The sequence below is a fragment of the Conger conger genome, chromosome 13 (assembly GCF_963514075.1).
Source record: "Conger conger chromosome 13, fConCon1.1, whole genome shotgun sequence".
Taxonomy (NCBI): Eukaryota; Metazoa; Chordata; class Actinopteri; order Anguilliformes; family Congridae; genus Conger; species Conger conger.
In genome coordinates, this window is record NC_083772.1 from 45,405,219 (window position 1) to 45,429,661 (window position 24,443).

Consider the following 24,443-nt stretch of genomic DNA (forward strand, 5'->3'; position numbering starts at 1 on the left):
GAGACTTTTAAATTCATTATAGGGATCAACAAAGTGAATTATAGGGGATTCTTCAAGTTGAGTTCGGTAAGCAGAATGAGAGCACAAATGGAAATTGGCAAAGGAGAAATTCCGTACAGATATTAGGAAGCATTTTTTCCACACAGCGAGTGGTCAATGTGTGGAATAGATTGGCAGTACATGTAGAGGAGGCAGAAACACTGGGGGTTTTCAAAACCAGTAATTGATACGGTGTTGGATACTATTAAGCTTTTTGACAAACTAAGCAGTAGGTACACTTAGGGGTAGGAAAAGGCGAGCATTGCTGGGCTGAATGGCCTATTACCTTGTGTTATATTATGTAATATTAATTGTAAAAGGCTTTTTGACCAGGGGTGACCAAATTTTTAGCACTACTGTATGCAAACCTTCAAGATGTTTTTTTATAGGGGTTCTCTCTCTCTTTCTCTTTCTTTCTCTCTCTCATACACACACACACACCTTCTGATAAGCTATGCACACCATGGTAGGCTATAAATGTAAACCATGCTGCCCACAAGACGAGTAAAATGTTAAATTTTAAATGTGTGTCAGTAACATCGTCAGAATTTATTTGGGATATCCTCTGTGACAGTGGAATGGAAAACACATCATCAAATGAGACCACGACCACGTGCCAGAGAGTACAATACAACCGCATGAACTTTAAACACTCAAAAGATTCCATCAATATTTACAGCCATACACGACTATTTCATTACAAAATAGAACATTTGATAAAACTATCTATACAGAGTAACAATATAAATAGTATATAAATAACACAAAATTTCATAGATAAATAGATTTTTTCTAAATTCACAATGTGTACAGCACAGTCCCAAGTACATTCCCTAGCACTCCCAGTCTTAAACATCTCAAAGCCTCCACAGACGGGGCTCATCCCAATCACTTATTTTTCTTCACATTTTTCCCTGCTCCGGACCCGGAAATCAATCAAGATCTGCCATCTGTAAGGACATTCCAAACCCTTAAATGTTCCTTCTAGGAACTCCCAGTCTTTCCTTTGAGCAGGAAAACATCAGTGCATCCTTTGCGCAAGCCTGACGTATAAATGATCGACCTGTGGATCCACCTCTCCCCATCTTTCATGCCTGTAACTGATGTGGCTTCGAGCTGAAGTTTGAAGGAGCAAGGACATTCCATTTGCCTAATTAACGTTATCTTGATTTTCGGTCGATAGCAAACTGGTATTGTTTTATAACTATATATGTAGTCTTCGCTTGGATAATAAGCTGTAGTTTCAGTGATCACTTGTCTGTAGTGCAATTTGGGCAGCTACACGCAAACAATCAGAATAAGGCCCCACGCCATTGGCTGTGGCAATTAGAACAAATTTTCAACCAATGAGCTTGAATTATTGTACAGCTGTACAATGTTCAGAGGTACAGAGTGCCGACCCATCAACTGCCTCTTTTGAAACCCGAATTTAAGCACTATAAACACAGGCAGAGGGTGAGTCAACATGTCAGTGACCCTTTTTCAATGGCAGGAAGGGATTTACAATGGTTGTAACAAATAATTGTAACAAAGTTTTAACACAAAAATCTTACCTATTGTCCCTTTAAGTGCAGGAGTGAACCAACACAATTTCTAGAGCTGTCAGAAAAATAAATTAAGGTAATTGGTTGGAACAAACAAAAAAACAGCTTGTAGACCAGCCCTCCAGGACCGGAGTTGTGCATCCCTGACTTAAAATCTCAATATTGGCCGCGTAAGCCATGTTGGACGCAGCCCGTGCTCAGGAGCACGGTGCATATTAAAACAGGAGGCAGTACGTTGAGTTGACAGGACATATTTTCCTTGGTAGTTCGTACCCATGGTACCTGGTCCGACAGGCTCCGCCCACGTTCAGACAGGCCCCGCCTCCCTGCACAGCTGCTCACTTCTGCAGAATGAACTGATCAATGAACTCGCTCTGCTCCGCCTCCACCTTGGAAAGCGCATCATACTCGATCCTGTACCTACAGGACGTCAGACAGACAAGACAGACAGACAGACATGCAATCCTGTACTTGCAGGAGTCACAGACAGACATGTGCCATACTTGATCATGCACCCTCAGGGAGTCACAGACAGACAAACTTGCGTCAAACTCAGTAACTACAGGGAGTCAAAGTCAGACAGAGAGACAGACAGATTACTCAATCTCACCTACAAGAGTGAGACAGACAGACAGACAGACATACAGACATACAGACATACAGACATACAGACATGCAGACATGCGTCATACTCAATCCTATACCTGCCAGTCAGTCAGTCAGACACCCAGAAGTGCCCGGTACAGGTGGGTTCTGGTTTGGCGCTAACCAAGTGGCCAAAACTGGTCTTTTTTGAAGCTTTTTTACAATTGCGGTCAAAATACAAAGTAAATATATTTTTCCCTCGTAGAGGAGCCACACTTGGCTTCCACTTGGCTTGCCACATCTCTGGCTCCAAATTGTACAACATGCCGTCACCCGTATACTTCAGTTCTGCGGGTTTCAAAGCACTTTTCATGAACCCATGGATAGTCAGTGGGTGATGTAACAGGCACTTTGTCCATATTTGATTTACAGTCTGTGGTGCAGACTGACCTCTCCAGCTGCATCTTCTTCTCTGCGATCAGCGCGTGAAGCTGCTGCTGCTGGCTCTCCCTCTGCTTGGCCACGGACTTCAGCAGGTTCCGCGCTCCTATGGCCTACAGGGAGCCACAACCACACACGCAAGCCAATCACAGTGCACCACAAACACGCTTAGTCAATCACAGGGCACAACAAACACGCTCAACCAATCACAGCGCACCACAAACAAACTCAGTCAATCACACGGCACCACAAACATGCTCAGCCAATCACAGGGCACCACAAATAAGCTCAACCAATTACAGCTCACCACAAACACACTCAGTCAATCACAAGGCACCACAAACATGCTCAGCCAATCACAGGGCACCACAAACAAGCTCAACCAATCGCAGCACACCACAAACACACTCAGTCAATCACAAGGCACCACAAACACGCTCAACCAATCACAGCGCACCACAAACACACTCAGCCAATCACAGGGCACCACAAACACGCTCAGCCAATCACAGGGCACCACAAACACGCTCAGCCAATCACACTGCATCACCAACACATTGTGCCAATCACAGTGCATCACCAACATGCTCAGCCAATCACAGTGCACCATAAATATGCTCAGCCAATCACAGTGCAACATGAACACACTGCTCAGCCAATCACAGTGCACCACAAACAAGCTCAGCCAATCACAGTTAGCCAGCTGCAGGGAATCCCTTCTCAGGCTTACAGTGTGAACACAGGCCAGTCCTACCTTCATCTTCTCCAACTCAGCCTCCTTTGCCAGCGCATCCACCAGCTCAATGAGATCACCCACAATCCTCTGGAAGTGCCCAATTTCTGTCACATGACAGCAGGGTATATTCACAACCAAGAATACAAAGTGAATGCTTTTCAATAGAAAATGGGACTAAAGTGAACGACCAGTGTGCAGATATGAAGACTGTGTGCAACATGCTTTGGCGTTTAAAGGAATACACCAACATTTTAGGAAATATACCTTTTTCCCCACTTTAACCAGTAAACAAGTCTAGGTAAGTCGGAAAAAAGGTATATTTCCAAAAACATGATATTCTCATGGTTTTCCCTGTTAAATGTTTAGGTGCACATTAATCCTCAACAGCAGTAGTATGTGAACACTTTAATTACTGTATATGCTCATGCCATGTCGTGTCGTGTCACAAATTCTCCACGATCTTTGGAGGTGCGCAATAATAGCTCGTGTCTGAATTGGTTAGTGAAGGCAAAAACCAAAACCAGCAAAACCTGCGGCTCTCCAGGACCAGGAGTGAGGACAACTGATGCTAATACATTCAGGCATTGCTTATAATGAAAACATCCTGCGCGCAGCTAATTGGCTGTGAAACTCTTCCTGGCCGGCTGTTCCTGATATGTCCGTTTTCTCGGCTCCGGCTGCACTCACTGTCAACAAACTCCTTGCACTCCTCCTTCAGCCCGGCGGTTTTCTGCGCCGCCTCCGGCTCCAGCACCCGCAGCTTGTTGAGCTCATCGAAATGAAGACCGGCTTCCGCGAGCGGATCTTTCGCCATGGCGACAGGGCGCTACCCGGGGGAGCGTGCGCTTAAGAAAGCAACTGAAACACACGAAATACTGCGTTATTGTAACGTTAGATGTTTGTATAAGCTCTGCCCACTTACTGTTTACGGTTTAATTATGCGGGTTTAGTATAGTATACCATTTCATCCATAGTTATATCAACGGAAAGCTGTGTTGATGAAAAGTAAAACCGGAAAGATTGCATCCAATTAGTTTGTACAGAAGTAACAAAATTAATTTAATTGATTAAATAACAAACTGACAGGTGAAATAAGCTGGATCACATTTGCTGAGTGAGGAAGCCTGGGCAAAATGCGTTTACTGACAATAACTAAGAAAAAGTTTAACTACACAATTATGGTTGAACTTAGAAACCCATTATCCAGTCTAGCTAGTTAGCTAAATGTCTAACTACCGTATTCAGCTAACAAGTTAGCAAGCTGACATTTGCCATTTTCACAAAACTGTAATAGACTCGCCAATTGAGTAGATGGCTAGCTATAGTTACCTGGCTAGAAATATAATTCATAATTTGATCATGTAATACGAAACAATTAGCTAACGGTACAATTGTGGAGCACCAAACGTTTGGGAAATCAGCGAATTAGGAGCTACTTTAGCAGACTGGATGGCTGCTTCGCCAAATGGTTCTCGTATTACTATAATGACAATAGCATGGATATACGGCATTCACCTACCCTTCTAATTTTCTGATCTGATTTAATATTAATATTATTTGGCAGTAACTTACTGATGCAAGTCCTTCCTCGGAATCGGATTCCTGTTTATGTGGCTACCAAGGAAACTACATGCGCCCCGCCTCTCTGTTTTCTTTAATGACAAACGTTTATTTCTATGTTATAGCCTATGTTCTATGTTATTTGTAGATATTTACAGTACATTTAGCTAATTTAACGATGTAGCTATATTTTTCTGTCCCAAAATGTTTGCTATTAAGTCAACCTTTTCTCAGGAAAATGGTTGAAACCTGGGTGAGACTGTACCACAGTGTATATAGGGTATTCCCACAGGAATAGACAGAAAACTCCCATTTCAATGAAAATGTAAAACTATTAGTTATTAATAACACTACATACCCTTTTCAGTAACATGGCATTATAAAATACACGCTTATTTGCGTTTATGATGGGACGCATTCGTTGTTGTCCTCTGGGACTTGTAGTTTTATGAACTTTAAAATTGCGTTGACCCCTGTACAAGAATGACTACAAACCCCCGAATTCCTCCGGATCCCTGTGCGCGTTTTCTTTGGCGTTAATGACGTCTGACTTTTAAGGTCGCGTTAAAGACTAGTAAACTAGTAAAATGCCTGTTTCTGAAGAATTATACGTTAATTATAGCTAAGCAAGCCACCTTCAAAGAGTTGGTAAGTATTTAACATTCTGATTAGTTTTACTTACCCTAGCCAGCTGTCGACGTTAGCGTAAGGCCACGGTTTTTCTCTTACCAAGAAAGTAACGTTACTTGCTAAACGAGAGTTAGTTATGGGTGGTAGCATGGAGTTCAGTGGTGGTAGCTAGCTAACTCGCGGGCAGCTTAGCAATAAATAACTCAATAGTCGGAACTACCAACCAAACAGTAAAATCAATACAAGTTAATAAACTTGGTAGCCCTCACTACTATTTGAGAAATATTGACGTTTCAGTGAGATAAAGATCTTCTAAGCTGTCGGGCGTTCTTTGTTTGCCAGCAGTAAGTTAGTACTATTTACTAATTCATGTTTGCTAGTAATGTTACACGAATTGACTAGCCTGACGTAAGCGGCGCAATTAACTAGGCTACGTTAGTTGGCTAAGTTTTCCTCCTAGTTGCAAAGCGTCAGACAAGTAATGTTAGCTAGGTAGTCTAATGACTTAAACAGAGGTAAGTTACGTTATATTTTTATTGAGCAAGTTCGCTAACGTTAGTTTATTAGTTGATGCATAACTTTATGTAATCAAAACATACCACACTAGCTAGCTATTGAACTTCAACTTCCAGATTCAACGTACTGTATATCGAACATCGCGGACAGACAAGTGGAGGTCCTTGGCATCCGCAAGATAATTTCTGCATTCCAGTTACCATTGAGATTAACTCACATTCTTGACATATCGGTAAGAGACCGAACATTTATACCGAAGTGTGAAGCTCATACCTGATGTAAAGTTGTCGCGTATGTAAATTAGCTGAATATGCATGTAAATGGCGTTTTTACCTTTAGAGCGGACTGCCTACGTTTGTCAAAGCCAAGTCAACACACATCAAATACATTTAAATTTGTTTTATACTATTCGCCAATTAGACATCCAAGCTATAAGTTGAATTGCACAATAGCCGATCTGATTTACATCAGACCGTGAACGGATAATTCAGTAGTTCTCTATATTTCATAGCTGCAGAAAGACTGGCCATGTATTATGTTAGGTTTTAAACTTAGAATTATGCATGCGTTATCTCATCAAGCCATATTTCCACCAGCGATTGTGTTACATTATGCCAAGAATACGAACTATTGAGTTCCTTTTGTGTAAAAAATAAAATAAATAAAAATACAGTGACAATAAAATACTAGCCTCCGACATAGATGTCACGTGATTGATGACTGGGCAACCCCATCTGTGTTAACAAGCCCTCTTTTAGTCTTTAATTCCGGGGCAAGGCCGCTTGTTTGTCCAGCATGATTTAATCTTTGGAATGCTGCCATAAATTAACTGACGTCTCATTAGCAAGGCGTTTGTGTCTGCAGAACTGGATTTTCTTATCTTTTTTTTCTTCTTTTTAAAAAATTCTTATTTTTTGCACCATTCTTCTAGAGACTAGTGTGTGTGAAAATCACACAGCAGTTCCTGTCTGCCATCAGCAATCATTCCACAGTCAAAGTCACTTGGATCACATTTTTTCCCCGTTCTGATGGTTGATGTGAACATTAACTGAAGCCCCTGACCCATATCTACATGATTGTATGCATTGCACTGCTGCCACACAATTGGCTGATTAGATAATCGCATGAATGCGTAGGTGCAATAAAGTAATAATCTTCATAATAAAGTGCTTGGTGAGTGTATGTCGGTCATCCCAAATTGGGCAGCTCCCCTTTTGAAAATGTAGCCTGGTGTATGACATTTAAAAACCAAGCGTGAGCGTTTTCACACATCTTTCATCAAGATTTCATCTGCATGGCCTGTATTCCTGTGCCCATGGTCCTCTCCTTCCCTCCTGGAAGGCGTTGGCAGGCAGCTGCTGCCTCCAGCTGGTTGGCCGACGCAGACAATGTGTACATCGTTTTTCCCTCCCCCTTGTCTGTGAACGCGCTGACGTTGAACTGCCCCCCTCCCCACATTGGTTGTGGCAATTAGATAATTCAGCTAATGAGCTTTAATTATTGTACAGCTATACAATGTTTTGTCACAGAGTGACGGCCTGTCAACTGTACATTCTGAAACCTGAATTTAAGGACTATAAACACAGGCAGAGGGTGAGTCCACATGTCAGTGAGCCTTTTTCAATGATAGGAAGGGATTTACAATGGTCTTGTAACAATGTTTTAACGCACAAATCTTTTGTATACCAACTGTATCTTTAAACTATCCAGTCTCTCTTTAGATCAGTGCTCATGAAGCAGAGCACATTCTCTTCCTCATCGCAATCACCTCCAGTATTCAGCCGGCTGAAAAAACTGAAAGGTTTTTCGGCTTTTTGTCTAGCTTTCCTCCTTGATATTATCCCTAAATCTCACAAAGGAAGTATCCGTGTTACTGCTAAATGACCAGGTTGCCGGGCACATCAATGTGATCAAACTGACGCTAATAATAAACAAAAAAAAGAAAAAATTAAATACATTAATTAGATAAAAGAAACAAGTGAAGTCGTCATTTAATGTTTCAGTGTTCAGTTACATTCCTATGCTATGAGTTTAACATTACCTACACACTGCTCAAGTTAATATCAAAGTTAAAGTACGTACTGACGAGATGAGGTGCTAAGCACCGGGCTTGCAATACTCTGGCGGAAACTATGAAATGTTATACAATAATGCCAAGTGAACCACAGGCACGACTTTAATAATTAATGTCCTGCAACATTAAATTTCCTGTGGTGTTTGCATTCTTAACCCCCAGAAACAGCCAAGCTACATGCTTGCTATAACTAGCTGGTCAATTGCCTGGAAACAGTCTGCCGGAAGTAACACACAGCCACGCTGAATCTTTCATAAAGCAGGTGAAGGAGAACGAGTCGGATGGCCGGTTTGTGATGTGATGTGTTCACTCAAAAGCAGGGCTTCTCTCTTATTTATGGAACGGGGAAATGGCTGCTTCCCATGATCCAGTGGACCGGTTGCCTGCTGGTCTTTATTTTTTGGGCCTTGTGAGGGTACAGTGTGAGTTTGGAGTCGGACGGCTAGAATACTGACGGGGTCCTGGGGGCGTTACCACGGTGACAGTGCTGCGCTGTGTGGCTGCAGGTATGAGTGAGAGGGGGTCCTGGGGGCGTTACCACGGTGACAGTCCTGCACTGTGTGGCTGCAGGTATGAGTGAGAGGGGGTACTGGGGGCGTTACCACGGTGACAGTGCTGCGCTGTGTGGCTGCAGGTATGAGTGAGAGGGGGTCCTGGGGGCGTTACCACGGTGACAGTCCTGCACTGTGTGGCTGCAGGTATGAGTGAGAGGGGGTACTGGGGGCGTTACCACGGTGACAGTGCTGCGCTGTGTGGCTGCAGGTATGAGTGAGAGGGGGTACTGGGGGCGTTACCACGGTGACAGTGCTGCGCTGTGTGGCTGCAGGTATGAGTGAGAGGGGGCACTGGGGGCGTTACCACGGTGACAGTGCTGCGCTGTGTGGCTGCAGGTATGAGTGAGAGGGGGTCCTGGGGGAGTTGCCACGGTGACAGTCGTGCATTCTGTCGCTGCAGGTATGAGTGAGAGGGGGTCCTGGGGGCGTTACCACGGTGACAGTCCTGCGCTGTGTGGCTGCAGGTATGAGTGAGAGGGGGTCCTGGGGGCGTTACCACGGTGACAGTGCTGCGCTGTGTGGCTGCAGGTATGAGTGAGAGGAGGTCCTGGGGGCGTTACCACGGTGACAGTGCTGCGCTGTGTGGCTGCAGGTATGAGTGAGAGGGGGTCCTGGGGGCGTTGCCACGGTGACAGTGCTGCGCTGTGTGGCTGCAGGTATGAGTGAGAGGAGGTCCTGGGGGCGTTACCACGGTGACAGTGCTGCGCTGTGTGGCTGCAGGTATGAGTGAGAGGAGGTCCTGGGGGCGTTACCACGGTGACAGTCGTGCATTCTGTCGCTGCAGGTATGAGAGAGGCGGGCTGCGCGCGGCTGCGGCGGTTCCCCCGGTAACAGTAACCACGGCGGAGCGCATACGGCCGTCCGTGTGCAGGGTGGTGATCTACCTCCAGCGGGACGCCGGCGGGGCCATGTCTGGGGAGGGCTGCCTGCGCCCCCCCACCCCGCCGCCCGCCCACGCCCACCCCAAGCCCGGGAGCGCGTACGTGCGGCTGAACGTGGGCGGGGCCCTGCACTACGCCACCGTGCCCGTGCTGACGCGGCAGGACGGCCGCCTGCGCGCCATGTTCAGCGGCCGGGCCGAGGTCTTCACCGACCGGGAGGGTGAGCGCACGCTCCCCGCTCTGTTCCCCACTGCGTTCCCCGCTCTGCTCCCCGCTCTGCTCCCCGCTCTGCTCCCCGCTCTGCTCCCCGCTCTGCTCCCCGCTCTGCTCCCTGCTCTGTTCCCCCCTCTGCTCCCCGCTCTGTTCCCCGCTCTGCTCCCCCCTCTGCTCCCCGCTCTGCTCCCCGCTCTGCTCCCCCCTCTGTTCCCCACTGCATTCCCCGCTCTGTTCCCCGCTCTGTTCCCCGCTCTGTTCCCCGCTCTGTTCCCCGCTCTGTTCCCCGCTCTGCTCCCCGCTCTGCTCCCCGCTCTGCTCCCCGCTCTGTTCCCCGCTCTGTTCCCCGCTCTGCTCCCCGCTCTCTTCCCCGCTGCGTTCCCCGCTGTCAGGCCAGAAACACAGTCCGCATGTCACGCTTCAGTGTCGCTGAACTGATGCTTTCTGTCTTTAGGCTGTCGTGACCTTGGGAGTTATAAGGTTCTGCCTGCGTTCTGCGTTCTGAGTGCATTTGAGATATTGAGCTTAAGAGATAGCAGTGTGGTCTCTCCTCTACAGGCTGGGTGCTTATTGACCGATGTGGGAAGCACTTTGGCGCCATCCTGGCCTACCTGCGGGACTCCACCGTCACACTGCCCAAATCCCGGCAGGGCATCCGGGAGCTTCTGGCCGAGGCCAAGTACTACCTGCTCCAGGGCCTGGTGGCCTCCTGTCAGAGCGCCCTGCAGGTACAGGTGCATGCTGGGGTTTTTTGTCAAATAGTGGACAAAGCTCAGTCTCCATAGAGAACATGTGCTGTGTGACACTAACAGTGCTGGTGTGGGCTCCCTGTCCTATCTGCCAAGGGTGCAGAAGGTGCTAGGCTCAAATCCTGACTGATGCCTTTCTTACATTTACATTTACATTTACATTTTAGTAATTTGGCAGATGCTTTTAATCCAAAGCGATTTACAAGTGCATAGTCATTGTCAGTGCAATTATTATTATTATAGTTGGTTTTTTTTAAGGGTTAGGGTTAGACAAGGGATATTGGATGGGGGGGGAAATCAGGAGGGAGGACTAAGGTGTAGTTTGAAAAGGTGCTCGTAGTGAGGGAACCTCAAGGTGACCAGAGCTGGCAGACCGGAATGGTCTTGCTGTGCTGTGTGGAGTTTGCATGTGGAGTTTGAATGACTGTGTTCTTTCAATAGCAGGACAACAAAGAGCAAGCTCTGTGCATGATCCCAGTGATCACCTCTGCCAAGGAGGAGGAAAGGCTCATCCAGACCTGTAAAAAGGTGAACACACCCCTCCCCGTCCTGAACATGCCCAGCCCCGTCCTGAACACGCCCCACGCACGTAGTGAACACGCCTCACCCCCGTCCTGAACACGCCCACTCTTGTACTGAACACGCCATCATATCTCTGGCACAAAGTGTGTTTTGTTGAGTTTTTTTTTCATTGATTGCTTCTATGTCCCCTGTCCTACAGCCTGTGGTCAAGCTGCTCTACAATAGAAGCAACAACAAATACTCCTACACCAGGTAAATCTGTAACAAATACTCCTACACCAGGTAAATCTGTAACAAATACTCCTACACCAGGTAAATCTGTAACAAATACTCCTACACCAGGTAAATCTGTAACAAATACTCCTACACCAGGTAAATCTTTGACAAATACTCCTATACCAGGTAAATCTAACGAATATTCCTACACTAGGTAAATCTTTGACAAATACTCCTACACCAGGTAAATCTGTAACAAATACTCCTATACCAGGTAAATCTAAACCACGCCCACACCAGGGGCCGCATGTATTAACTATGTATACGCAACAGGTTTCTGCTTTCTCTGTGCTGAAGGGTTTTTTTTAACCAAACACTCAGCACACCTGTTTCTCATAAGTTGGAGCATCCACATGACATACAGTCAGGTCCATAAATATTGGGACATCGACACAATTCTCCTCTTTTTGGCTCTATACACCACCACAATGGATTTGAAAAAGTTTCAGCTTTAATTTGAGGGTATTTACATCCAAATCAGGTGAACGGTGTAAGAATTACAACAGTTTCTATATGTGCCTCCCACTTTTTAAGGGACCAAAAGTAATGGGACAATTGGCTGCTCAGCTTTTCCATGATCAGGTGTGTGTTATTCCCTCATTATCTCAAGGAGCAGATAAAAGGTCTAGAGTTCATTTCAAGTGTGCTATTTGCATTTGGGATCTGTTGCTGTCAACTCTCAATATGAGATCCAAAGAGCTGTCACTATCAGTGAAGCAAGCCATTAGGCTGAAAATCAAAGCAAACCCATCAGAGAGATGGCAAAAACATTAGGTGTGGCCAAATCCAACTGTTTGGAACATTCTTAAAAAGAAAGAACGCACCGGTGAACTCAGCAACACCAAAAGACCCGGAAGACCACGGAAAACAACTGTGGTGGATGACAGAAGAATTATTTCCCTGGTGAAGAAAAACCCCTTCACAACAGTTGGCCAGATCAAGAACACTCTCCAGGAGGTAGGTGTATGTGTGTCAAAGTCAACAATCAAGAGAAGACTTCACCAGAGTGAATACAGAGGGTTCACCACAAGATGTAAACCATTGGTGAGCCTCAAAAACAGGAAGACCAGATTAGAGTTTGCCAAACAACATCTAAAAAAGCCTTTACAGTTCTGGAACAACATCCTATGGACAGATGAGACAAAGATCAACGTGTACCAGAATGATGGGAAGAGAAGAGCATGGAGAAGGAAAGGAACTGCTCATGATCCAAAACATACCACCTCATCAGTGAAGCATGGTGGTGGTAGTGTCATGGCGTGGGCATATATGGCTACCAATGGAACTGGTTCCCTTGTATTTATTGATGATGTGACTGCTGACTAAAGTAGCAGGATGAATTCTGAAGTGTTTCGGGCAATATTATCTCCTCATATTCAACCAAATGCTTCAGAACTCATTGAACGGCGCTTCACAGTGCAGATGGACAATGACCTGAAGCATACTGCGAAAGCAACCAAGAAGTGGAATGTTATGCAATGGCCAAGTCAATCACCTGACCTGAATCCGATTGAACATGCATTTCACTTTCTGAAGACAAAACTGAAGGGAAAATGCCCCAAGAACAAGCAGGAACTGAAGACAGTTGCAGTAGAGGCCTGGCAGAGCATCACCAGGGATGAAACCCAGCGTCTGGTGATGTCTATGCGTTCCAGACTTCAGGCTGTAATTGACTGCAAAGGATTTGCAACCAAGTATTAAAAAGTGAAAGTTTGATTTATGATTGTTAGTTTGTCCCATTACTTTTTGTCCCTTAAAAAGTGGGAGGCACATATACAAACTGTTCCTACACCATTCACCTGATTTGGATGTAAATACCCCTAAAAGTTGAAAGTCTGCAGTTAAATCATCATTCATTTCAAATCCATTGTGGTGGTGTATAGAGCCAAAAAGAGGAGAATTGCGTCGATGTCCCAATATTTATGGACCTGACTGTACATTCATTATCCTAACCCGCTTATCCTGAACAGGGTCGCAGGGGGGCTGGAGCCTATCCCAGCATACATTGGGCGAAAGGCAGGATTACACCCTGGACAGGTCGCCAGTCCATCGCAGGGCGCACACAACATTCACTCACAAACACATACCTACAGGCAATTTAGACTCTCCAATCAGCCTAACCTGCATGTCTTTGGACTGTGGGAGGAAACCGGAGTACCCAGAGGAAACCCACGTAAACACAGGGAGCACATGCAAACTCCACACAGAGAGGCCCCGGCCGACGGGGATTCGAACCCAGGACCTCCTTGCTGTGAGGCGGCAGCGCTACCCACTGCACCATCCGTGCTGCCACATGACATACTGTCCCCTCTGAAAGTATTGTAGCAGCAAGGCCAATTCCTTTGTTTTTACAATATACCGAATACATTTGAGGTTGAGATAAAAAGATGAACAGAGTGTTCAGAATTTCAGCTTTTATTCCCTGATATTTACACCAAGTGTTAAAGTACTACTACAATTTTGGTATCCGACCACCCAGTTTTTAGGTGAGCAAAGTTATTGGATCAGGAGTATGTAAGTAAATGTCATTTAATACTTGGTACCATATCCCTTGCTTGCATCCAAAGCACTGTACAGTTGATGCTTCTCATTCACCCATTCACACACACACTCACACTCTCACACACACACACACACACACACACACACACACACACACTCACACACCAATGGCGATTGGCTGCCATACCAGCTCATCAGGGGCATTTAGGGTTTTTTCTTGGCGTCTTCCCTGCAGCCTTTTTTGGTCACCACACATGACCTCTTCACATTAGCTTGCGTGAGCTAATCTGATGATATCTATGGTGGTATAAGCTGTAGCCCATTGGATGAACAGCACGGTGATACCATTTCTGCTTTCACCAGTTTGTTTCTCATGTTCCCCCAGGGTTTGTTTCTCGTGTGGTTTCTCATGTGGTTTCTGGTGTTGTTTCTCATGGTTTCTCACACAGCACCTCTGATGACAACCTGCTGAAGAACATGGAGTTGTTTGACAAGCTGTCGCTGAGCTACAGCGGGCGTGTGCTCTTCATCAGAGACGTTCTCGGAGACGAGATCTGCTGCTGGTCGTTCTACGGGCAGGGCCGCAAGCTGGCCGAGGTGTGCTGCACCTCCATCGTCTACGCCACCGAGAAGAAGCAGACCAAGGTGAGCCCCCTCCCCTGTCTGACCGTACCCCTCCCTCCCTGTCTGACCCCACACCCCCCTCCCTGTCTGACCCCCCCCCCCTCCCTGTCTGACCCCCACCCCCCCCTCCCTGTCTGACCCCCCCCCCCTCCCTGTCTGACCCCCACCCCCCCCTCCCTGTCTGACCCCCACCCCCCCTCCCTGTCTGACCGTACCCCCCCCCCCGTCTGACCCCCACCTCACCCTCCCTGTCTGACCGTACCCCCCCCCTCCCTGTCTGACCCTCACCCCCCCCTCCCTGTCTGACCGTACCCCCCCCCCCTGTCTGACCCCCACCTCACCCCCCCTCCCTGTCTGACCCCCACCCCCCCTCCCTGTCTGACCCCCACCCTGTCTGACCCCCTCCCTGTCTGACCCCCTCCCTGTCTGACCCCCACCCTGTCTGACCCCCTCCCTGTCTGACCCCCTCCCTGTCTGACCCCCTCCCTGTCTGACCCCCACCCCCCCTCCCTGTCTGACCACAACCCCCGTCCGATTCACACGTGCTCTGTGAGACCATTCCAGAACCTTGTTTTTCCCGAAAGGATGGCTGGAGCTGGATGTAATGAATCGAATTGATCGTTTTATAACCTTGTCTTTAACCTGACTTTGTAACTACACAGAAATGAGAGGTCCACAGATAAGCTGGCATGGCTCCATAGGTGGCTGGTACTGAACTTGCATGCAATCGGCAGGTACGGATGTCGATTATGTACTTTATTGAGCAAGCCTGCCCTCTAGTGCTGAAATGGGGCTCCTCTCCTGTACACACACAGCTGAGTCTTCACTCCGTCGTGGCAGCCAGGGAGGCCATGTACCACTCCGGACAACGGGAGTTGTATTGTCCTGAATTATGCATGGTTATTCATTTGGGATTATTATTTATGTTTTGAATGCATGTCCTCCTGATCCAGCTAGAGTTACCCCTTCGCATTGTGACCTGTCTATCTCTCTTTCTCTCTGCCCCAGTAGAATGGGGGTACCCCCCGTGTGACTGTGACCAGGTTCGTAGCAAACAGAAAAAAGTTTGAATTTGTTCGCGAACGTTTCTGCTGCAGCGCTTGTTTTGTGGGACGACTGCAGAGCCAGCTCATCTGCACACAGAAGAAGTGTTACGTCTCTGTTACGTAGTGTGAGATGTGGGCTTCATTTGGAAGAGAACCTTTGTATTTTTCAAATGCACTGTCAGGGCCCAGTTCTGACAGCATTGCTCCAGCAGATCCCAGTTCTGCAGTAAACCCTATAACCCCTCTCTTTCCCCCCCTCTCCCCCCCTCTCTCTCCCTCTCCCTCTCTCTCCCTCTCCCTCTCTCCTCCCCTCTGTCTCTCTCTCTCCCCTCTCCCTCCCCCTGTCTCTCTCTCTCTCCCCCTCCCTCTCTCTCTCCCCTCTCCCTCTCTCTCCCTCCCTCTCCCTCTCCCCTCCCCCCCCTCCCTCCCTCTCTCCCAGGTGGAGTTCCCTGACGCGCGGCTCTATGAGGAGACTCTGAACGCGCTCCTGTACGAGACGCTGCCCGTCCCGGATAACTCCCTGCTGGAGGCCACGCGCCGGCGCTGCGGGTCCCACAGCGAGGAGGAGGAGGGCGGGGCGGGCGAGCGGGACCGCGGGGCGGGCGACAGGGACCGCGTGCGCCGAATACACGTCAAGAGGTACAGCACATACGACGACCGGCCCCTGGGCCCCTGACTGGGAGCCCCGCCCCCCGCCCTGTGACGCTCAGCGCTGCCGACCCCGCCAACAGCTTACTTTAAAACTTACGTTTTATCCAAAGCAGCCTGCATGGATTTCATCGTGGATACACGGGGGCTTGGACCTTCCGGGTCCCGGTCATGTACCTTAGCTTAGCCACTAGGCTACATGCTGCCCTAATGCCTTGACTTCATCAGGGCGATCACGCTGAAAAACAGACCAACATGCGCTTTTGGGTTTGTAGTATCAGAAAGCTTGGTTAATTCCAGAGGACTCAAGTAAAGGACACAAACGCTGTGCATCGTATCCCTGCCCTCCACTTAGACCAGGAACGTGTTTGATCATGTCTGTTTCTTTGAAATCATGAGAATGTTTTATCGCACTTTTTCCAAGTAGCTGAGAGAGCTTCACTCCTGTGGTTCAGTGATGTGTGGCCACGCCCCTTCAGTTCTCTGGGTGTTGTGGCCACGCCCTTTCAGTTCTCTGGGCGTTGTGGCCACGCCCCTTCAGTTCTCTGGGTGTTGTGGCCACGCCCCTTCAGTTCTCTGGGCGTTGTGGCCACGCCCCTTCAGTTCTCTGGGTGTTGTGGCCACGCCCCTTCAGTTCTCTGGGCGTTGTGGCCACGCCCCTTCAGTTCTCTGGATTTCTTCATTGTACTGCTGTAAAGAACACTAACACTACTGTTGATTTTACTCATAAAATATATTGCATTATATAAAGTTTACTTTCTCTGTGTTAGGTTTTAAGCCTGTGTGCAGGGCTTAAGGCATGAGTGAGTGTGTGTGGCTGTCCTGGAAGCCAGTGGGCTCATTCCAATCCCTTCATTTTCTCCTTTTCTTTTTCTTTCTCCTTTTTTGCTCATGTGCACTCATGTTTCCTCACAAGAAAGAAAGTTCTGGAGTTCTTAACTTCTACTTCTGGCTCCTAGAAGGACCATTTAACGGGTTGGAATGTCCTTAGAAATGGCGGCCCTAAATCAATCTCCATATTAGGAGCAAGAAAAAGAACAAAAGAAAAATAAGCCATTGCAATGAGCCCCTTGTCCTTAGAATGCCTCTTGTCACTCATCAGTGCCAGAGTTAATTTGAGTAACTGCTTCCCTCATGAATCAGATGAACCAATCATGAGCCTCGTGAGCTTATCAAATCAGCAATCACTATTGCCAGGAACTGTGACCCCGCCGGAGGGAGGAGGTTTGCATACTGTGAGGGGATTGGCTGTTGCTGTGCCACAGGTTTACTGTGATGTAATGGGATGGGGTGGGGTTTCACAGGCTGACGCACATTTCCAAAGTATCCTCGTGCAGTTTTCTGTGTGGCCCTGGTGGTGACCAGAGGCAGAGAGCTGAAGAAAATTTAGATTTCTTTCACCATTGGCTATGAATGTTGATGCTGTGTGTTCCTGAATATGTACCTTTAGGGTTATATTAAACCTCATAAAAAAACTTGCCTGTAGTATGAAATATTTATATGTTTTGTATCTGTGTGCCTTTTCCTGCTATGTTGAATATTAAAGAGTATAAAAGAGGTTTTGGCAGTGTGGTTTGTTGTGTGTGTAGTCACAGCATTGTTTTCATTGATGGTTGTTTTGGGTGGCACTGAAATATTGTCCGACAGATTTCTACTGAGGAAGGTAGGGCATTGAGACAACACACCATTAGGCCTCCAATGGAGATTCTTCGGATTGCTGCGTTTCTTCTCTTTATGGTTTGTTTACATTAATTGTAATAAAGTGCTCGCAATTTCTTCTCAATAATCTTTGCGCGTAAAATTCGTACAATTTCAACTTGGTTGAATGTCTTCCCGCCTTTGTGGAGTTCATGCAGTTTTACATTGGCACCACAAGACGGCGCACTAGAGTCCCACTTGGGGCGAAGCAATAGCTTGAGGGTAATTCGGTACATCACGCTGATGTGACGACATGGGTTTATTTTTACTGCAGACTGTCATCACCTTTAGAACTGGGCGAAGTGAGCGATATTGTTGGCCCTATTGAATAAATTGAAATCAGTTGATCTATATGTATATGATGCCATGTCTAATTAATTTTATTGGTTGTTTATATCAGTCCCCATTTTAATGCTGAATTATACATGCCAATGTTTAACCATTTTCTGTATTATGAAAATATAATTGCGTGCATAATCGCATATTACTCCACTTTTCATACTACCGTACTGAGCAGAATATTTTCACTTTCGACTGGTAACCGCTACTCTGTGTAACATATTTGTCATGCTTTTGTGTCCAGTTCCTGTGGGAGTAAGCGGTCAACATGCAGCTTGGGAGTGTGACTGTATTAGGCGGCGTAACAGTTGAGTGTACTCTGGTCGGGTGCATAGACGAGCATTGAACAACATCAGCAACTGTAAAATTGCCTCTTTTTTTTCCTCAAGGAGAGATGTGCTAAAAATAAGCGACTGTCAATGGCGAGCCACTTCGAAGCGCGAGGCGCGTGGAGTGATTTAGCCCATTGATCGACAATGGGAAGGAGGCGGATCCGCCTCTAGTGGCGTCATTCTGAGGGATCTGAAGATGGCTCCTCCATACGCGACTCTGGCACACAGCTGCGTCAACGTTCAGCTGTCAGAACCCATATCGCTGTGAGTCGGGAGGGCTGAGCGTAGAAATACAACGAGACTGACGGGCAGACCTCCATCGCTTGAACTCAGCCTTAATCACCGCTCCGGCCGGAGCCATGGGGTCCACCACAGACGAAGAATTTAAGGAGAAATTGCTGTGGAATGTGAAACGGGAGGTGGGTGCATTCGCCTTTAATCGCCTACCTGACGGGTGTGTGGTTTAAACTCTATAAGGAAGCAAGTATGTCACTCTGTCAATGCTAAACCGAGGGGTTCCTCCTAGCCACGGTATAAAACGTGACACTCCAGAATGCGCGCACACACAGCCCGCTAGATCTAACAAGTATCCAGGTATTTGTGTTAATGTCACGATAACTCCGTGGATCTGTTGCGTTCACATCGCAGTGTTTGTTACTGAACGTGTATTGATCATGGTAGCTATTTTGTCACATTTGATTATTGACGTTGCGCCGTGAGTTTACCTGAGAATCTCGGTGGGTGGGTGGGTGGAGGAGGGGGGGGGCGATGATTACGGCCATTACAACAGCGCATTTCCATGTTTGCTGGAGCTGAAATATTAGCCATGGGAATCGTGGCACGTAGTATGATTTTCTGTAAGAATAGCGTAGCCTACAACTGGTCACAGAGACGGGGATAGATGCGCCATTGATCCCCCCAATACTGTAGTTTCAGTGTGCGACATTTGTGAATGGGTAAGAAATAATGCCCGCGTACGTCATTCATATCAAGAGGTAATATGCAAATGTTTTTTGTAATGTTTGAAATTTACAGTTTAGTGTTCTTTGTTGAGCGCGAGAAAATCCTGGCAAGCCATATCATTTTGATGATGTTCTAATTTAGGAGGTCGAACAACAGGTGATAAAGATTCTCCCTGTCGCCGAGCAACTGAGAACATTTTGACCAGCCCTTCTATCGAAACTACCTCTTTCTGTTTAAACAAACCAAATCCAGAGCAGGGAAGCGTGTTGGATAATACGTAACTGCTTTTTATGACCACGGTGTTGCGAGGCGAAATGAGGCATCGAAAATATATGTCCTGTTTGTTTTCAGCCTACAGACCCTCAAATGACACGTTGCGTGAACAGGAGGCTCTTGAATGTATAGCTACATTTTATTCAGCGCTCTTCAAAATGAAAGGACAACTCCAAAGCATTGTGGCTGGCTTGGAACAGTTAATTGCTATGCATAATCGGTGCAATTATTGTTTTAAATCAGTTGAGTGTATTGTTTCAGAACAGCACCCTTGAGTACAGTACTCCATAAACGATGTTTAATTTTTCCCCGGAGAAAGAACTGCGTCTCTGGTTTTCACAGCAAAAGTTCTTAACCGCGAAAAGAGACTTTAATTTAGGTTTTCACACTCTGTTGGGTGACTTCATTTACATATGAATAAAGATAATAAACAAAATCAATTTGTTAGATTTTTCATTCAACAAAAGAGCAGCAGGTAAGAGCAATGTCTTGAGGCCAGGCGCGATGACGACACTTGTGTGGCACATGTGGCTTCCAGTTGTCATGGATAAAAAATTTTTAAAAAAAAAGTTGTCATGGATTTGCGGCGTATGCATTGTGCGTGTGTGTGTGCGTGAAACGTGACACGGTGCTGTCTGTCACATGCTGCGGTTCTGGGACTAAAATCAGCCCAGGAACAAATAAAACGAATAGCTTGTCCTGGGATTTTAAAGAATGCGTCCAGGAAGAGGCAGAGGGAAGCAGTGGCAGCAGAGTGGGGATGAACATGGCTCCGGTGCGTTAGCGTACGCCTGGGCTGGGCTGGCCTGCCCCCCTGTGCAGGGTTCAGGCTCACGGCCCTGGCAGACCCAGACCCCAGCTTTGGATTGTTATGCATTGGATTTGCCTGTAGCTCTCTTGTTACATTACGTAGAACCAGAGCCACATGGTGTGTGACTGAACAGTGCTGGCTACAGTGCAAGCAAATCTGGAGAAAGAGAGCGAGAGAGAGAGCGAGAGAGAGAGAGAGAGAGAAAGACAGGTATAGCTCAGGGAAAAAGAGAGGTAGAGCTCAGAGAGAGAGAGAGAGAGAGAGAGAGGGGGGTACAGCACACACACACACCTATGCATCCATGGCCCCCCCAGGTGCCTTTTGTTTGACTGGGGCTGTCCATGTCCCTAGGTCCCCCTCAGTGAAGAGAGCGCCGTCACGCCCCTCTGTACACGCCCCTCTGTACTGGCCCCTCTGTACTGGCCCTCTGTACTGGCCCCTCTGTACTGGCCCCTCTGTACTGGCCCTCTGTACACGCCCCTCTGTACTGGCCCCTCTGTACTGGCCCTCTGTACTGGCCCTCTGTACTGGCCCCTCTGTACTGGCCCTCTGTACACGCCCCTCTGTACTGGCCCTCTGTACACGCCCCTCTGTACTGGCCCCTCTGTACTGGCCCCTCTGTACTGGCCCTTTGTATTGGCCCTCTGTACTGGCCCTCTGTACATGCCCCTCTGTACTGGCCCCTCTGTACACGCCCCTCTGTACTGGCCCTCTGTACTGGCCCTCTGTACCTGCCCCTCTGTACTGGCCCTCTGTACACGCCCCTCTGTACTGGCCCCTCTGTACTGGCCCTCTGTACACGCCCCTCTGTACTGGCCCCTCTGTACCTGCCCCTCTGTACATGCCCCTCTGTACTGGCCCCTCTGTACCTGCCCCTCTGTACATGCCCCTCTGTACTGGCCCAGGCCGAGAGGAGTGGTGAGTCACATGACCCGGACGCTGCAGCCCTGTGTATGCAGGTGAGGGTGGGCTGGACCTCACCTGTCCGCTCCCTTCCCTCTGAACCTGCCGCTAACGCTCCCTGAGTGAGTGTGCCTCCTCTCGCTCTGCAGACCCGGACCAGAGCAGAGGCCTGAGGCTGCAGGGACCTGTCCACGTGTCCGCCGTTCCCAGACAGCCATTAAGCCCGTGGAAAGCAGGAAAGGGCTTTATTTGGGCAGCGAGGGTGTTATGTGGCAGTGGTGACTACGCTCTGTAGTGGAGGCAGGGGAGTGGAGTTTGAGGCTCCTGTCTCTTTAAGGTCCGGTCGGCCACCCGCACGTTGCCTGGCAACTGAAAGCATCAGCAGCTACCTCAGCATTAATGCTGCTGCAGGGGATGCTGTGAGGAGGACAGGAGAGAGGAGCAGAGAAGAACAGGGGGATAGAGGAGGAGGAGCAGGGGGAGCAGCAGGAGCAGAGAGGGAATAGAGAGAAGGAGGAGGAAGAGCAGGAGAGAACAGGAGGAGGAGCAGGAGAGAGCAGGAGGGACAGGAGGAGCAGAAGGAGCAGGATGGAGCAGGAGAGAGAGTAGGGAGAGAGCAGGAGAGAGCAGGGAGAGAGCAGGGGGTGTACACAGATGCACAGATTTAGCAGATGTGTAGAGGTATGGGGGTATGCAGGTTGAGAACTTAAAACTGCTCCCCAGTGTTTTTGTGCCGATCTCTTGGATTTGCCAATTAGCACTATTCTTCAGGCAGGAGGTAGAACTAGTGAGTGAAATCAGGGTGAAATCAGGGAGCTCATTATTACGATTGTGTGCTTCTGTGATTGTGCAATCATTGCACTACTGTGTGTGAGATCATGTGCTGCAGGAAAGGATTGATGGCTAACAGCCACTCTGGCAGACAGAGATAACCTCCTTATCTCTCTGGTCTAATGAGCCATGAATTATGACTTCATTAATTCTTTTGTTCCTGTAGTCCATTAAGGATGGAAATGGCTTTGTGAATTAACCCTTTACGCTCCTGTTGAATCCAGCCCTCAGGAACACCCACACACATGTACACACACATACACACACACACACATACACACATGTGCACACACACATACACACACACTCATACAAATGTAGACTTACTTTATAGCCTTGGTGCAACACTTCAAAGGCACATTTTGATTGGTGGGCAATTTCCACAGGGGAGGGAGCTGATTGGTTGTCCAGACGGGGCTGATGGTGTGTCTCTGACGGCTATATGATTCATTGTGAAGCATTGTGTACCTATCCATCTTACACGAAGGACAAAATCCATCTGATGTAATCATGTGACATGCACTGGGGTTTGGGATCAAGGGTCGAGGGTTCAGTGAAGGCTGAGATGGTCTCACACGGACTCACATATTCAGTCATCCTGTCTTGTTTGCAGGGCAGGGCACAATCAAGTCTGTGTTAGACTGATTGCCTTTCTTTCTGTCTTTTTTTCTGGAGTGATGTTGGGTAGGTGGTGTTAAGAGGTGGAGTGATGTTGGTTGGTGTTAGAAATGTTGGGTGAGTGGTGCTGGAGATGCAGTGATGTTGAGTGGGTGGTGTTAAAGATGGAGTGATGTTGGGTGGGTGGTGTTAGAGGTGGAGTGATGTTGGTTGAGTGGTGTTAAAGATGGAGTGATGTTGGCTGGGTGGTGTTAAAGCTGGAGTGATGTTGGTTGGGTGGTGTTAGAGGTGCAGTGATGTTGGGTGGGTGGTGTTAGAGATGGAGTGATGTTGGTGTTAGAGGTGGAGTGATGTTGGGTGGGTGGTGTTAGAGGTGGAGTGATGTTGGGTGGGTGGTGTTAAAGATGGAGTGATGTTGGGTTGGTGGTGTTAAAGATGGAGTGATGTTGGTTGGGTGGTGTTAGAGGTGGAGTGATGTTGGGTTGGTGGTGTTAGAGGTGGTGTGATGTTGGGTTGGTGGTGTTAGAGATGGAGTGATGTTGGTTGAGTGGTGTTAAAGATGGAGTGATGTTGGGTGGGTGGTGTTAGAGATGGTGTGATGTTGGGTGGGTGGTGTTAAAGATGGAGTGATGTTGGGTGGGTGGTGTTAGATGTGGAGTGATGTTGGGTGGGGTTAAAGATGGAGTGATGTTGGGTGGGTGGTGTTAGAGATGGAGTGATGTTGGGTTGGTGGGGTTAAAGATGGAGTGATGTTGGCTGGGTGGTGTTAGAGGTGGAGTGAAGTTGGTTAGTATTGGAGATTGGAGTGACCTGGCTTTGAGGTTGGCTCTGACTGACACTCATCCACACTCTCTGATGACACAGCAGCCTAGTCATGTGGTCACTCTCCTCCATCTCATTGACTGTCAAAGACACGGGTGCCCAGAACACAGATTAATTATGCTTACCTGCAAAATGGATGAAAGCTTATTCTACAACACAAGAAGAACAGTGTTTAAAGCATTTACCACAGAATTTCCCAGGAAACTTTCTTCTCAGTAGTGTGACTGGTACAGTGAAAACAGTGACTTTAAAGTGCCGACCTGCAGCATTAATTTGGGTTTTTACATCCATATTGGGTGAACAGTGGAGGGACCAATAATTGGATAATTGCCTGCTGAAATATTTATTGGACAGGTGTGTTAAGTTTCATCATTAGTTCATGCATGACGGAGCTAGCAAAAGGCAATGCCAGTAAAGAAACCCTTTGTATCTCTTCAACAGATTAATAACACTCTCAAGGATGTAGGTGTAGATGTGTCAAAGATGACCATCAAGAGAATATTACACCAGCATAACCTCAGAGGGTTCAACAAAAGATGGAAACCCTTGGCAAGCCTCAAGAATAGAATGGCCAGGTTTCAGTTTACAAAAACATACATTTAAAAAATGTCGAGTTCTGGAACAACTTGTTTTGGACCGATGGGACGAATATGAACCTGTACTAGTCATGGTTGTGAATGGTTGAACGGTTAACCGGTTAGTTTGGGCTGTGA

General features: G+C 47.5%; 3 protein-coding genes across 13 annotated transcripts in view; 2 read left to right on the forward strand and 1 right to left on the reverse strand.

Annotated features, from left to right (window-relative positions):
- Positions 1 to 562: 562 nt before the first annotated feature.
- On the reverse strand, positions 563 to 5,628 carry LOC133107938 (intraflagellar transport protein 20 homolog). 6 transcript variants are annotated; one of them, XM_061217268.1, is made up of 5 exons: positions 4,918 to 5,085; positions 4,033 to 4,203; positions 3,364 to 3,449; positions 2,619 to 2,722; positions 563 to 1,927 (listed from the first exon to the last, which is right to left on the reverse strand). In XM_061217268.1, exons 2-5 carry the CDS (start codon positions 4,157 to 4,159, stop codon positions 1,891 to 1,893), a joined length of 354 nt encoding a protein of 117 aa, XP_061073252.1. In that variant the 5' UTR covers positions 4,160 to 4,203; positions 4,918 to 5,085; the 3' UTR covers positions 563 to 1,890. The 6 variants fall into 6 exon arrangements, with proteins under 6 accessions (XP_061073252.1, XP_061073251.1, XP_061073250.1 ...); XM_061217267.1 differs by having other exon boundaries at positions 563 to 2,003; XM_061217266.1 differs by lacking the exons at positions 563 to 1,927; positions 4,918 to 5,085 and adding an exon at positions 5,588 to 5,628 and having other exon boundaries at positions 2,211 to 2,722.
- On the forward strand, positions 5,425 to 17,698 carry tnfaip1 (tumor necrosis factor, alpha-induced protein 1 (endothelial)). 6 transcript variants are annotated; one of them, XM_061217258.1, is made up of 8 exons: positions 5,425 to 5,553; positions 6,168 to 6,283; positions 9,464 to 9,780; positions 10,332 to 10,501; positions 10,964 to 11,050; positions 11,244 to 11,296; positions 14,272 to 14,467; positions 15,932 to 17,698. In XM_061217258.1, exons 3-8 carry the CDS (start codon positions 9,588 to 9,590, stop codon positions 16,166 to 16,168), a joined length of 936 nt encoding a protein of 311 aa, XP_061073242.1. In that variant the 5' UTR covers positions 5,425 to 5,553; positions 6,168 to 6,283; positions 9,464 to 9,587; the 3' UTR covers positions 16,169 to 17,698. The 6 variants fall into 6 exon arrangements, with proteins under 6 accessions (XP_061073242.1, XP_061073241.1, XP_061073240.1 ...); XM_061217256.1 differs by lacking the exon at positions 5,425 to 5,553 and adding an exon at positions 5,602 to 5,879; XM_061217261.1 differs by lacking the exon at positions 5,425 to 5,553 and adding an exon at positions 5,602 to 5,879 and having other exon boundaries at positions 10,967 to 11,050.
- A 1,007-nt stretch (positions 17,699 to 18,705) lies between these two features.
- Positions 18,706 to 24,443, forward strand: part of sgsm2 (small G protein signaling modulator 2) — a 91,096-nt gene continuing 85,358 nt past the window's right edge. Inside the window, 1 exon segment of the mRNA XM_061217112.1 lies at positions 18,706 to 18,928. Within this exon segment, the coding sequence (XP_061073096.1) occupies positions 18,869 to 18,928 (60 nt within the window). The 5' untranslated portion in view covers positions 18,706 to 18,868.